At 46.6% G+C, this 15,523-nt stretch overlaps 1 protein-coding gene across 6 annotated transcripts in view; it reads left to right on the top strand.

Moving 5' to 3' along the window:
- The window catches only part of ANKRD11 (ankyrin repeat domain 11), a 223,607-nt gene extending 209,065 nt beyond the window's left edge, over positions 1–14,542 (top strand). For 4 of the 6 annotated variants that reach the window (XM_038368453.2, XM_038368456.2, XM_038368451.2 and 1 more), the window contains 5 exons: positions 103–6,821; positions 10,189–10,287; positions 10,401–10,544; positions 11,840–11,932; positions 13,268–14,542. In XM_038368453.2, the coding sequence (XP_038224381.1) occupies positions 103–6,821; positions 10,189–10,287; positions 10,401–10,544; positions 11,840–11,932; positions 13,268–13,453 (7,241 nt within the window). In that variant the 3' untranslated portion in view covers positions 13,454–14,542. The remainder of the gene's footprint in view (positions 1–102; positions 6,822–10,188; positions 10,288–10,400; positions 10,545–11,839; positions 11,933–13,267) is intronic. The other 2 variants (XR_005288446.2, XM_043494827.1) reach the window with 2 other exon arrangements.
- The last annotated feature ends 981 nt before the right edge of the window (positions 14,543–15,523 follow it).

Below are 15,523 nucleotides of genomic sequence, written 5' to 3'. Positions count from 1 at the left end.
AGGAGGCTGCTAACTTGGGATTTCAGAGGAGGCCTGAAGAATGCATATTTCTCCTGAAAACAACCGAGAGGGCTAATGCTTTGTGCTGTTTTTTCTCCACAGAGAGCTCAGAGGAGGAGGACGCCCCTTCATTTGCACCTTCCAGCTCCGTCGATGGCAATAACACAGACTCTGAGTTTGAAAAAGGCTTGAAACATAAGACAAAGAGTCAAGAGCCCCCCAAAACAACAATCACACCGGTAAAGGATGAATATGAATTTGATGAAGATGATGAGCAGGACAGAGTCCCGCCTGTCGATGACAAGCATTTGCTGAAAAAGGATTACAGGAAAGAGACTAAAACAAACAGTTTTATTTCCATACCCAAAATGGAAGTAAAAACCTATACTAAAAATAACACAATTACACCAAAGAAACCTGCCCATCGCATCCTGTCAGACACGTCGGATGAAGAGGATACCAGTGTAGCCGTGGGGACTGGCGAGAAGCTGAGACTATCGACTCATTCGATACTGCCCAGCAGCAAGACTCGAGAGCCCTCCAACACCAAGCAACAGAAGGAGAAGAATAAAGTCAAAAAGAAGCGGAAAAAGGAGACAAAGAGCAAAGAGGTTCGGTTTGGCAAAAAAAATGACAAATTTTGTTCCTCTGAATCAGAAAGTGAAAATTTGGAGAGTGAGGAGGATGATAGAGACTCTGTGCAAAGCTCTAGCTGTGTAAAGGACTCTAGGCTAGTGCTAAAGGAATCCTCCTTGTTCAACTCTCTGTCTGCCTCTTCCACCTCTTCTCATGGGAGTTTAGCTTCACAGAAACATAACCCTAATCTTACAGACCAGCACTCCAAGCACTGGAGGACAGACAATTGGAAAACCATATCTTCTCCGGCATGGTCAGATGTCAGTTCCTTATCGGACTCCACAAGGACGAGACTGACAAGTGAGTCAGACTATACGTCTGAGGATTCCAGTTTACAGTCGTTAAAGCCAGTGAGAAAGAAGCAGGAGCACAAAAAGAAAAATAACTCTCATAATACTGTCTGTGAGAAGAAGAATTCATTCCATGCCAACGTGGACGGAGCAATTCCAAAGCTGGATAAGGAGGGAAAAGTTGTTAAAAAACATAAAACAAAACATAAACACAAAAACAAAGAGAAGGGACAATGCCCAGTCAGCCAAGACATTAAAATAATCAAAACTTTTTCTTTTGAATATGAGGACTCTAAGCAAAAGCCTGACAAGGGTTTGATAGAGACTGAAAGTCCAAGTGAAAATAAATTAAAAGTGTTAAAACATGAGAGAGAACACTGTAAAAAGGAAGAAAAGCTACTGAAAAGTAAATCAGAGGAGAAGGAATGGTTGTTTAAAGATGAGACTGGAAAAGCCTCCAAAGAGGAGAAATCATTAAAAAAAGTCAAAGAGGGGAATAAAGACATCAGCAAATTTTTCAGAGAGGAGAAGTCAAGTAAAGAGAAACCCATAAAGGAGAAGTCTCCCAAAGAGGAGAAACCTAGAATACACAAGGAGGAGAGAAAGAAAAAATCAAAGGAAAAACAGTCAAAATCTGAAAAGAAGAATGATCTGAAGGAGGAGAAAATTACTAAACTGGAGAAAGACAAAACCTTCAAAGAAGAGAGAGAAAAATGTAAAAAAGAAAAAGTTTACAAAGAGGAGCCTGGATTTGATGAGTTTAGTAATAAAAGCCAATTGCTGGAAAGCGAGGACACAAAATTCAGCCTTTCTGATGATCAGCAAGAGAGATGGTTTTCTGATTTGTCATCTGATTCATCCTTTGATTTCAAAGGTGAGGATAGCTGGGATTCTCCAGTAACAGACTTCAGGGAGATTAAAAATGACAGCATGGCAAAACTAATCATAGAAACAGTGAAGGAAGAAATTAAAGACAAGAAAAGGGAGAATAAAACAAAGGAAAAGAAAGAATACAATGAAAAACGCAATGAAAAGGATACATTCTTAAAAAAAAGAGAGAGAGAAAGTGTCGACAAAAACCCTGAGAAGAAGAAGGACCAAACTGAAAAGCATAAAGTCGCTCCTAGTTATCTGCCTGAAAAGGACAAGAAAAGGAAAGATTCTGCAGAAAGCGTTAAAGAGAGAAAGGAAAAAGATCCAGGTGAAATCAACAAAGAAAGAAAAGATTCCTCTGATAGCTGTAAAGACCGAAAGGACATAAAAATTAAACAAGAGGAGCCCTATCGAGATGAGTTTAAAGAATATGGTTGTGAAACATTCTTCAAGGAGAAATCTGACCCTGAATGCAGTGGAAAAAATGTGGAGAGCGGGGAAAGGCACCATTCAGGGAAAGATAAGGAGAAGAAAGATGCTCCTGATAAGGAAAAGAAAGAGAAACTGAAACCAGAAAAATATAAGGAGAAATCCAAAGAAGCGGATAAAGAGAAAAATGAAAAAGTTGTTGCTGAGAAAAACCAGAAGGACAAAGAACTGGATAAAAGTTTTAAAGAGAAAAAAGATACTAAGGAGAAATACAAGGATCTGCATAACAAAGACAAAGAAAGGAAGACTTCTTTAGACTCTATCAAAGAGAAAAAAGAGAAAAACTTCTCTGGAGATAGAGAGGATTTCTCTGAGAAAAGAGATGAAAAAAAAGGAAAAGAGAAAAGCTGGTACAGCATCGCAGATATCTTCACAGATGAAAGCGAAGATGAGAAGGATGATTACAGCTTAAGCGGATTCAAAATTGGTGAGGCTGTTGGGAGTGAATTGCATCGAATGGACAGTCTACAAGAAAAAGATGATAGCATGGCTGCTGAAAAGGACCTTTATCTTGCTGACAAGCACAGAAAGTACTCTTCTGACAGACAACATTCAGGAGAGAAACAGAAAGATAAAGAGAAGAAAAAGGATAAAGGATTAGCAGAAGGTGGGAAGGAGAAAAAAGAGAAGGGTTTCTTTGAAAAACACAAAGAGAAGAAGGATAAAGATTCTGTCGAGAAGTATAAAGACAGGAAAGACAGAACCTCAGTAGACTCCACCCAAGAAAAGAAAAACAAGCAAAAGCTCCCTGAAAAGACCGAAAAGAAGCATGCTGCTGAGGAGAAGGTAAAAAACAAGCATAAGGAAAAGATGGAAAAAGAACATTCCAAAGAAAAGAAGTCTTCAAAAGGAGGAGAGACCGAGAAGAGCCTGTTGGAAAAATTGGAGGAGGAGGCCCTCAATGAATATAGAGATGACTCCAATGATAAAATAAGTGAGATTTCTTCTGATAGCTTCACAGACAGAGGACAAGATCCAGGACTAACCATCCTCTTTGAGTCTTCTAACCTTTCTCTTATGGATGCCTCTGAGGAAAAGTATAAAGATTCTCTTCCTTTGCCCTGCTTGCAAGACAAACTCAAGGAGAAGGAGAGGCACAGACATTCCTCATCTTCGTCAAAGAAAAGTCACGAGAAAGAGAAAGCAAAGAAGGAAAAAACAGAGAAAAAAGAGAAAATGGATGACTTTAAAGACTCCAGCAACAGAAAAGATTCTAATCAATATGAAAAAGAATTCTCTGTGGATGGGGAGACTTTTGGCATTTCCTACAGCATGAAAGCAGAGGTTGAGGAAGAACTGGACAAAAACATTGACTATTTGTTTTCTGAAAAGAAAGATAAAAATGATCCTGAGAGAGAGCTCTCAAAGAAGGCAGAAAAGGAAAAGACTTACGGTTCCAGTACCATCAGCACAATCAAAGAGAAGAAGAAGAGAGAAAAACACAAGGAAAAATGGAAGGATGAAAAGGAAAAGCATAGAGACAAACATACAGATGGATTCTTTAAACATCACAAAGATGAGACAAAATCTGTGGTTAAAGACAAGGATAGCCCTCAAGTTATCACATTCAAAGATAAGTCAAAGGAGGAGAACCTCAAATTTAGTGAAACCAAAATGAAGGAGAAACTCAAGGAAAACCAAGAGAAAGACAAAACAGAGTCTCTAAAGATCAGTAATGGAAATGATAAAATAACATTGTCCAAAGATGGTAGCAAGAAAGATAACAGGCCTAGAGAGAAGCTTCTGGGTGATGGTGATCTAATGATGACCAGCTTTGAAAGGATGCTGAGCCAAAAAGACCTGGAAATTGAGGAGCGCCACAAAAGACACAAAGAGAGAATGAAGCAAATGGAGAAGATGAGGCACAGATCTGGAGATCCCAAATTAAAAGATAAAATGAAAACCTCTGAAGAGATGCGTAAGAGGAGTCTGGATTTGACCACAAAGAAACCACTAGCACTAGATACTCAGCTAAAGGACAAAAAGCTCAAAGAACTAGGTCCACTGACTCCTATATTGTCACCAGATAATAAGCCACAGCCTGCTGTGGGGACAGATTCAAAGGACTGGATAACTGGCCCTCAGCTGAAAGAAATTTTACCTGCTTCTCCCAGGCCAGATCAGAACAGGCCGACAGGTGTTCCAGCTCCAGCTTCCGTAGTTTCTTGTCCAAGCTATGAAGAAGTGATGCAGACACCAAGAACTCCTTCGTGCAGCAATGAAGATTACACAGATTTGATGTTTGATTGTGCTGACTCTCAGCACTCTCTGCCCATATCCACAATGTCCATGAATGCATGTTCTCCATCCTTTTTTGACAGATATGCAAATGCTTCGAGTGGACTTCCTGACAATCCAAGTCAGACTCCAACAAGGACGATACCCTCCACAAACCTTTATCGTTCAATCTCTGTTGATATAAGAAGGATCCCTGAAGATGAGTTCAGTGCTGGAGACAAGTTTTTCAGGCAGCAAAGTGTCCCGGCAACATCAAATTATGATTCTCCAGTGCAGCATTTGATGGAAGAAAAAGTCCCTCTTCCTTCTGTTCCTGCAGAAAAGTTTCAGTGTATGTCTCCAGGGTATTATTCACCTGACTATGGAATTCCATCACCTAAAGTAGAAACTTTGCATTGTGCACCTGTTGGCAATGTTGTCCAATCACCTGAAAGCATCTTTTCTGGTTTACAAGCAAAATCCTCCCCCTCACACAGAGATGAGCTGCTTGCACCTTCTGTAGAAAGTGCTCTTCCCCCTGATCTTGGCATGCCTTTGGATACCACAGAAGAGCAGCAAGCTACTGCTTCTATTTTGCCACCAGAGTCTACCTTTTTACCACCTATTGAAGAAAACGATTTTAGTTCAGGTATCTCAGAGCAGAACAATATGGACTGGGGTAACCCTCCTTCCAGAAACCCTGACCCTCCCATGCCTCCTAGTTTAATTGGTAATCCATCTGATCACCCAGTCAGCTGGTCAGTGGGATCAGAACTTCTAATGAAATCTCCCCAGAGGTTCCCTGAATCCCCTAAGCCATTCTGTTCACTGGACCCAATACATCCTGCACCCGTGTCCTTTATTTCTACAGATTCTCCATACCCAGTTTCTCCTATTTCCTATCCATTGTCAGTATCTGAACCGGGGCTTGATGAAGTAAAGGAAGATGTTGAAGAAACAGTTCCAGGAGAAATGGCAACTGCAGAAGAGCAAGCTCCTTACATGTCCCCTACTAGATTAGACACTTTCTTCAATAACTGCAAGCCTCTTCCAGAAGAAACACCCGAGATGCCTTTAGAACCCCCTTGCATTCCTACAGAAACTCAGGCAGAGGCTGTTAACACTCTGGAAAACAGTTATTTGGAAAACAGTAGTGTTGCACCTGTAAACCCAGAAGAGCCAGTAACGTGGCCTGATCCATTCACAAACTCAGAAGATGACTTAGACCTTGGTCCCTTCTCGTTGCCGGAATTGCCGCTCCAAGCTAAAGATGTTCCAGATGCTGAAATGACTGAAGTGGCATCGATAGAAGAAAGCTCAGTAGCTGCCCCAGAAGTCATAAATACTGGGATCATAAATGTGAGTGTGTCTGTCACAGCTTCTAGTGAGCAGGAGGAGCTACCGCTTAATCAGCCAAGTAACTTACTAGCTGTGGAACCAGAGCCACAGCCGGAGGAAAAAACATCGGAAGTGATTGCACCAGAAGCTACCTCGGAAGCATTGAATGTACCAGAAGAGAAAAGATTAGAAGAGTCCAAGGAACAGAGTTTTCAACAGATTGCATCAATAGAGCTTGCTCAGCCAGAGAAACAAGAGGCAGAAACAAACCATGAAGAATTGCCCTCGTCAAACTGTGCAGTGGAGAGTGGATCTCAAAGCAGCTTGGCACAAGCGAACACTGCTGAGAGTGGGGTCACGCAAGACAGTGCTGCAGTACGAAGTGGGAGCCAAGTCTCTTCCATCCAGACAGACACACCCCAAGGGACTACTGCAGTAGAAACCATAGAGCCAGTACAAAAACCAGTCGCAGAAGTTTCCAAACCACCAAAAATAGAAGAGATCCCGCAACGAATTACCAGGAACAGGGCTCAAATGCTGGCCAATCAAAATAAACAGAACACTGCACCTTCTGAGAAAGAGTTTCCTCCAGTTTCTGCACCTTCCACACGTGCAAAAGGGCGAGTGACGGAGGAAGACGATGCTCAAGCCCAACATCCACGTAAACGCAGGTTCCAGCGTTCCAGCCAACAGCTACAGCAGCAGATTAACACGTCCACCCAGCAGACAAGAGAGATGATACAGCAAACACTGGCAGCGATTGTAAATGCCATAAAACTGGACGACATTGAGCCCTATCATAGTGACAGATCAAACCCATACTTTGAGTATCTTCAGATCAGGAAAAAGATTGAAGAGAAGCGGAAAATCCTCTGCTACATCACTCCCCAAGCTCCCCAGTGTTACGCCGAATATGTCACCTATACAGGGTCCTACCTGCTGGATGGCAAGCCACTAAGCAAGCTTCACATTCCAGTGGTGAGTTACCCTCACTATTTCTTCTCCTGGCTCCATTCTCTTTATGAAACAATAAAACTGAAATGCTACAGATATAGCCAAGTCAAGTCTGAGTGTCTTCCAACATAGTCAAAGCACAGTTCTGTTTTATAGTCAAGATGGAACCCCAGTTGTGTACCTGGCTTTAGAATGCTTTTGGAACATACTTAAGATTAAAAAATTGAGCCTTGCTATAGGGACAAGTGTATTATAAATGGGTTTTGCAGTATTTGTATAGACAGACTTTTAAACGGTGCTTAGGAACTCAAGATTTGGAACCTTAGTCTGTGTTCATGTGAAGCCAATGGATTTGAAAGCCAGAAAGCAAAACTGCTTTTATAAGCAGTATACGAATTAGGTATGGCAACTATAAGACCATAAGCAGGAGCAGGGCCATCCCTGCGAGTGGGCAGCCCGACAAAGGGGGTGCCCTGTGCATGGTTTGCCTGGTTCCTACCTGACCTGCTGAGAGCCAGCTGGACTGGCGGAACAGCAGCATCTGGAAGGGTAGCGGGGAGGGACCCGAGCTGCAGGGGGGCAGTTGGACGAAAAGCTGAGCCAGGTGACTTCTCCAGAGCAGGGGTGCCCCTCCTACCCCCTGTTCCACTGCTTTGTGCAGCTGCTGCTGCTCGTATTTTCTCCCCATGCTGTTTCTCCCCGGAGCCCCTGGCCACTCCAGACTGGGAGCGTCCTCCTGTCTGCTGTGCGGAGGAGGACTGATATCAGGGTGTCCCCTCCCCCTGCCTGTGTACCAGGTCTCCCCTGAGCTGGGGTGACAGGACAGGGAGAATCTCTGAGTGCTGCTGCCTCTCTGGGTCCAGCAACAGCTGCTTGTGTGTGAACAAGCCTGCAGATGCCTGACCCTGAGTGCTTTCTTAAAGAGAGAGTGCGCTCAACACTCACTCAAACACACACATTCCCCTTAATGCACGCACGCGCGCGTGCACACACGCACACACACAGAGTCCCCACAGCACACACACCAGGGCTCCCTGCATCCAGGTCACTTCCTCACCTGGGATGAGCTGAGGCATCAGCAGCTGCTGCTCTCCTGCCCTCTCCGTACACAGCCCAGGTGGGGAAAGTGACCTGGATGCAGGGAGGCCTGGTGTTGCTCCTCGCTCCCCCCACACACACAGCACGGGGCAAAGGAGCAGCAGGCCAGTGGGGAGCGAGCAGTAATGCCAGCTGCTCCGACACAGCATCCAGGTCAGTTTTCCCATGTGGGTGCAGGAAGGGGATGCAGAGGTCAGGGGCAGGGGTTGGGGTGAAGAGGACACAGTGGAGGAGTTAGGGGCGCAGAAGGGAGGTACAGGGGGTAGGAGTGAAGGGTGTTCAGGGATTGGGGGCAGGAGGGGAGTGTAGGTGTTGGGGTACTGGAGAGTGTAGGGGTTGAGGTGAAGAGGCCACAGTGCAGGGGTTAGGGGTGCAGGAGGGGGCAGGGGTTGGTTTGAAGAGGGCACAGTGCAGGGATTGGGGCACAGGAGGGGAATGCAAGGGTTGGGGTGAAGAGGGAACAGTGCAGGGGTTAGGGGTGCAGGAGGGGGCAGGGGTTGGGGCACAGGAGGGGAATGCAAAGGTTGGGGTGAAGAGGGCACAGTGCAGGGGTTAGGGGCGCAGGAGGGGGCAGGGGTAGGTTTGAAGAGGGCACAGTGCAGGGGTTAGGGACACAGGAGGGAGGTGCAGGGGTAGAGGTGAAGGGGGGTGCAGGGATTAGGGGTGCAGGAGGCACAGTGTAGGGGGAGGGGGCAGGGTGGAGAGCCCATTGGGGCCAGTGGCACCAAAACGTAAGTTCTCCCTGAGTGCCATTTTCCCAAAGGCTGGCCCTGAGCAGAAGATAGCTACTCTTAACTTCTGCCTTTTATTTTACCAAGGCTCCAATTTGCAACTGGCCAGTAGTGCTGACCCCGTGGCAATGGGACCAGCTATTTCTCTGACAGCTCCACTGATGGAGTTTGCCAGTGCAAATGCACCAATAGACTAACACCTCCAGTCAGGAAATATTGGCTCCCAGCCTCCAGGGGAGGTCGTTCTGGATTTGACTAACGTGAAATTCCATGTCCTGCTGCAGTTAATGGAGAATTCCACAGTTGGTGGAACCTTCCTTCTTTTCTACCTGGAGCAATGCTGGATTCTGTACAAGTGCAAGCATTGGGAGGCTTTCACTTCATTAGAATAAGCTTTATTGAAAGAAAATACTACACTGGGCTTCCCTTTGGGGAGTGTAAACTGGTTTCCCTGCCTGAAACACAACAGTCCGAGAATGTCGTTGGGAAATTGTCCCACATTCTTACCATTTGAAAGTTTTGGTTCTAGTAGTAAATGAACGGGCAGGAGACGTCTGTTTAGCAGTGCTCTACCTGTTTCATGGAAAATACAATTCTCTCCTCCAGCATATTCCACGATGAAAGTGAGGAATGAGAACCAAGGGCCTGCTCCTGCAATGAGCTGCCTGCACTTGCCTGGCGCCCCGTTGAAATCAATGGGGCTCAGCACAAAAGTTGGTCGGAATCCATCTTATTGCAGGATCAGGGCCTGAATTGATGCACATCTTATCTGCTGTGAAATCATGAGCATTATAGGTGACGAGCACACCTGTTTGTCCCAAAGAACAGCAGCCACCTAGCTCTCTACTCTGCAAGGCGTCCTGTTCTCTGTATGTGATTGGGCCCACCGTGTGAACAGGAAAACACTCTAGAATTGTAGCCTGAACTCTGCGCTACATTGGTGTTGTCCCATGCACACTGCAAACCCAAAGTTATGTTGGAATATGGACACGCCTCAGTGTGTGCTGCCCACCATGAGCAGGGACTCTGCTGCCCCAACATGCTTCACATGTTGTCATGCCATTGGTTCATCAGATGACCTTAAAGCACTTCACAAAGTGTCTTTGTGACGCCCTAAAAGGGTGGGTAGGTTAAAGCATGTGGTGATGGAAGCCCCAGCCACAAAAGCCGTGCTCACCTCTGAATACAGAACCTCTTACCCTGTTTTGCATTCCCACACGCTGCCTGGTCATAGCTAGCCTTAGGGGATTGTCCTTTGCCTCCCACCTGCATGACAAGGCTTCCTCCACTAGTACATTGGATGATGTGAGCTCCGTCTCCCTGGCAACTGAATGATTTGGCAACACATCATCAGCCTAAGGGCAATAATTGTATAGTTGCACCCAAACCCCGGGCTGTGTGTAGCAGCTGAGAGCACTGGCCCCTCGCCTAAAGGGACAGCAAGCTCCAAAGCAATTTCAAAGGTGCAGCAGCAGCATTAGGAACACAGCTCCATGCTGCTCAGAGTGAATCCAGCCTGTATCACCATTTGTAATGGTTTGTGCCTCTCTGTGTGTCTGTAGATTGCACCCCCTCCATCACTCGCGGAACCCCTGAAGGAACTCTTCAAGCAGCAGGAAGCCGTGAGGGGGAAGCTGCGACTCCAGCACAGCATAGAGCGGGTAACGGAGAGCCTTTAGGGGATTCCTTCTGGGGCAAATGGTGCTTAACTTCCTTCTCTGGAGTAATGAAGGGCACTCGTCACTCACTGGGTTACTTTCTCCTCTTTCCTCAGGAGAAGCTGATTGTTTCATGTGAACAGGAGATCTTAAGAGTTCACTGTCGGGCAGCGAGAACCATTGCTAACCAGGCAGTGCCCTTCAGTGCATGCACCATGCTGCTGGACTCCGAGGTCTATAACATGCCTCTAGAAAATCAGGTCAGGGGCCATCTTAATAGTCATTAAATCTGTCTCGAGGATCTGTTCGTGCAGCTGCCCACATGTGATGTGCTTCTCAGAGTGATGGGTGTAGGGAGGCCTAAATGTGCTTCCCACCCAAGTACCTACAACTCCCTTCCCTTCGCACTGGTATGATGTGGGAGATCTCACAGCATGTGCTGCTGTTGACTAATCTGACTCGTTTGCCAGAGGGTCTAAGTCACAAGTTTAGCTGTCCAGTGTGTGCCTGGGGGCAAAGAAATGTCTGTGAATGACATACAAGAGCCAGCATTATAGGCCTATTTAAAGGTAGCAAAGGCCCCATATCTGTCTGCAGGCTGCAAAGCCCCCTCTGCCTCTCCTTGTGAGCAGAACCATCTGCACATGTGAAAGGTTTATTTTGGTACATTCCATGCAGCTGTTCCACAATCCCCAGTTGTGTTGCACAGAGAACAGAAATCTATGAAATGACTTCCTTAGAGACGACTGGCTTTGAAAAGCAAAACTGCACTGCACAGCCCACAGAGATGGGCTTTTTTCCTTTGATTCCACGTAGTGTGGCACTGGTGAAAGCAGAGAAGAACTAGCACAAAAAATGAGTCAGACTTCAGCAGTCTGTATTATTGTTCAGCTTCATAAGAAGTTAAAATTAGCTGAAGTGGGATAGAGCGATTACATTAGCACCTCCTGTTGGCCAGAAGCTTTGTAGCTGCACCACTAACCTGCCAGAAAGCTGTCATCTCTGTAGAAAGCATACTGCTGCATTGCAGAAGCTGATTCCTGAGCTGCAGACAGTATGGTGGGATTCATTAGTGATCCAGCATATTGATCCATGCATCTGATTTACCTCTCAGCGTTTCCCAGGACAAAAAAAAAAAACATTATGGAAATCTCCATGTAGAAGACATTATGATCTGGGGCACAAGTTCAAGGACTCGGTGAGCTGCAGGTGTTCTGTTCGCAAAGGAAGAACTGAATGAGTTTAGTATTAACAGATTCTCAGCTCCAGCTCCATGTGGGGAACGCAAGGAGGGGGCTGGTGTGTATAGCATCCACCACTCAGGCTGAAACCTCTAGCAACGTGCTGTGAAAGCAGCACAGAGCTGCATAGCCCATTATTCCTCCCTGCTGGTGCACTTCTGGCTACTTCAGACCCACTACTCTTCTTTCTTCCAGGAGTGTGGTGGGTTTGTGTGTGTGGTGGAGAGTGGAGGGGTTTGCACCTGTCTGATAGGCTATTTATTTTATTGATAAGTTTTAATGTGTAATTCCCCTTTCTGCTGTTCCCTGTGCAGGGAGATGAAAACAAATCCGTCAGAGACCGTTTCAATGCTCGTCAGTTTATTTCCTGGTTACAAGATGTGGATGACAAATATGATCGAATGAAGGTGAGAGCTGCATGACCCTGCTGTTCTTGGGGATTCCAGTGCACGGGGTGTGCAGCATTTCCAGGAGTCAGTAGCGGATGTTCCTGATCTGTAACCTGCTTGGGATATTTTGTTTGGCATTTTAAAGGTGAAAAAGGGGGAGGGTTCCAGTCTCTCCTGTGACAGTGGTTGCTGCTCCAGTCAGTCAGTCAGTCAGTGCAATTCCTACAGTGAGCCAGAGGCGCAGGCTATCCCAGAGCAAAGGCCCTAAACCGTGCTCTCCTGCGTGGCAGTGTAAGTCACTGCTGCTGGGCACCTGGCTGTGCCTGGCTTCAGGGTTTGGCAAGCAGGATTTGTGGTTTCCAGAAATCTCTGATAAGGGCAAGGAGCCCCAGGGAGAAAGCGTTGTGAGCAGTTCTAAATGCCACACCTTGACAGCATCCATCTGTGCAGTATACTTGCACATTCCCATGCCATGCAGAGAGCAATCCCTGCTGTGAGCTGGGGAAGGACAGGCCATCTCTGATGTTCTGCAGATGGGGAAAATGAGGCAGACTGAACCTGCCCACGATCACGCAGTGAGGCTGCGGCAGGATTCCTGACTCAGCGCTGTGCTCGTTCCTTCAGGCCACACAGTTTTCTCTTTTCCCTGCTGTTTGGTCTGCCAAGCAATGGCCAGCTGCTGCATGCTGTCTGTCTGTCTGTCTGGAAGTCCCTCAGATAGACTTTCTGTTGAAGGTACTTCCCCCACACAATCTGTAAGGTATTCATCCTTAAAACACAGCTTGCTGCAGAGCAATGCTATTGCCCCATTTCACAGACAGGAACTGAGGCACAGAGACAGAGCAGGGACTTAAGCCCAGGTCCCAGGCTAGAGCCCTAACTAGTGAGCCACCCCTTCCTCTCTTCCTTCCTTCGTCTTTCACACAGAGGTGGAGACTGCAGGTCTCAGTGTGCAGTGTTGCACGTTGATTGGGCCTGTATTACCATGTACTAGGCGAGCTGCAGCACTCCATGGGCTGTGTTCAGCCAGCACTTCACACTGACTCCAGGGCTAAAAATGGTTCTAATCTGGCCTGTTGTTCTGAGGTTTTATAGCACCTCTGGAGGAGTGGGGCCTTCTCAAAATCCTGTTCAACAGACTGTTTTCCAAGCATATACTTCCTTCCGACAAGGGCACCCAGTGTCTGCTGTGGAACCTGTCCCTGGCTGGGAATGTTTCTGTCCAACATGATAGCCGCAGACTCCATTGCCTTGCTGCCAGAGTGCAATTGTTCAGTGCACTCAAGTGATTGTCATCTTCTCTCTTCTCTCCTATGAACCCCCGTCTCTGCTGGGCGTTCGGTTCTGGTGCAGACGTGCCTGCTAATGCGACAGCAGCATGAAGCCGCTGCCTTGAATGCGGTGCAGCGAATGGAGTGGCAGCTGAAGGTTCAGGAGCTGGATCCAGCTGGGCATAAATCCCTCTGTGTGAATGAGGTTCCCTCGTTCTACGTGCCGATGGTTGATGTCAACGATGACTTTGTGCTCTTGCCGGCATGACAATACAAAACCAGGAGACATTCTCCCTGAAAACTGGCAAGGGCGGGAGCCCTCCGAGGACGGATGCTCGAGCTCACATTCATCCTTACCACTTGCTGATGAATCCCTGGTCAGAGGAGGAGGAAGCATCTATCGGCAGAAAACAAAACAGTAAGAAAAATAATTGCACTTTCTTCACGACGTCTCCCTCACTTCTGGACTGATCACAGCTACGCCAGGCAGCGGGAGTGGGGGAACGCATCTCCTTTCAAACCGGTTGCTGCAGCAGAGGGCAGCCAGCCTGTACACAGCAATGAGCGTCTGAACGGACAAGGGGGAGAGAGACTGACGGAGGCAGGGAGGAGAAAAGGTTCAAGAACACGTGTGTTGCAGAAGCTGCTGAGCAGGGCCAGCAACCATGCAGTTCATGTACTTGTGAACATGGCGATTTCAAGCTCTTTGTTTTCCATTTGTCCGCAGATCTCCTCTTGGAGAAGCTGCAGAGGAGACGGTGGGTTTTTTATAGTTCTCGTTCCATCCTGGTTACGTCACAAATTAAAAGCAAAACTAAAAGGAAGCATCCAGCTTTCCCAGCTGCGGTTCCGGAGGTGCAAACAGCTGCGGCTCCAGATCCCTGATGCCTTCCGAGTCGTCATAAAGTAGCTGCTCGTCACCAAGTTTGGATGAGTGAGGAGGCAGTTGGCACGTTATGCGCACGTGACTAGTATGGTGAGTGTCTACCGCGAAAATGGTGACGGAGAGCCAGGACTTTGCCGATCATGTTTTTAATGGAGTCAAATCCATGTGGTTTATATATATTTTTTTCCTTTAATCTTGGGCATTTTGTTTCTCTTTCTGAGAACATAACTTGAAAACACTACAGAGCCAATACTCATATAAAGAAATTGTATCCCATAAATGCTGTACAGTTTTTATATACATTAACAATGTACTTTTGCTGCCTTCTAGATAATTTATTTTGCAACACATTACTGCACAGTTGTAAATAACTTATGTACTGTAACATCACTTTCAGTTATGTGTAAAGAAATAAATAAATTAATTAAAATTATCTTTGTATGTATAGTTCACCCTAGGCAGCACTTTCCCTCTCAAGGAAAAAAATAAGGGCCAAAATGGTGTGCAGTGTTCAGTATTTCAAACCTGTCTCCTGAGATTCAGGCCTTGCAAACTAACTCAGTCTGCAGTCCGTGTTGTGGAGATCTCCAAGCGTCGACCTCTTCTTTTAACACAGTCTAGTTTTCCCCTTTTCCCCCTGCCCTTTTGAGTTTAGTGGAGTAGTGAAACCACCTGCACAGATTCGGAAGCCATGCATCAGATTTAGCGAGGAATGTTTGGGGGGTGGGGACAGGGGAGGAAGATGGGGAATCCCACCCTGACACATGCTAGCTTGGGCCTAGAGGAATTTAGAAGATGTTACCTGCACTTTTGGGCTGAGACACAGACCATTTACCCTATTTCTTCAGTCTGAGCTGTTGTAATCTGGGGAGCCAGTGGTTCAGAGCCACATGGCCTAGGGAAGGCGAGGCAACCTGGCAGTCGAGTGGCACTTATAGCCATTTCTTCATTATGACCAGCCATTCTAGTGCGCTATTAGTATTGTGAGTTCTGGATAAAGAAGCCAGTTGCTCTGTAAGTCATGTATGGAAATAAAGCACCACAGCTGGGAAAGTAACTGTGAGGGTGAACTGGGGCCGAAAAATGCTCTGGGGCCGCTGCAAGGCTGCAATTGTTGGGCATCCAGCATCACTTTGCTTGTGGGATCCTTTCTGCCTCGGTTTTCAGGGTGTGGTGAATACCTTGCCAAGTGTCTGAGGCGTTAATAAGCATGCTGGGGCCTAGCTGTGATTTTTATCCAGTTCCACTGGCCCAGCACTGCCTCAGTGGCCCAATGTCCAGGGGTACTGTGTGGCTCTGTTAGCCCTTGCTCCAAGGCTTCAGTTAGATGTGGTCAGCAGGGGACGTGCTGTGCAGGGCGATGCACACATCTTCCTTGAGCATATTCTTGTAGTGTTGGCAGGAAGGTCTTCAGGTCACTTCTGAGAGAGAGACGGGTTTGGCCATTAGTCA

This window comes from Dermochelys coriacea, chromosome 12 (genome assembly GCF_009764565.3).
Source record: "Dermochelys coriacea isolate rDerCor1 chromosome 12, rDerCor1.pri.v4, whole genome shotgun sequence".
In the NCBI taxonomy this organism is placed as follows: domain Eukaryota; kingdom Metazoa; phylum Chordata; order Testudines; family Dermochelyidae; genus Dermochelys; species Dermochelys coriacea.
The sequence above is the reverse complement of the archived record's forward strand: the minus strand, read 5'-3'. Positions and strand labels throughout refer to the sequence as shown.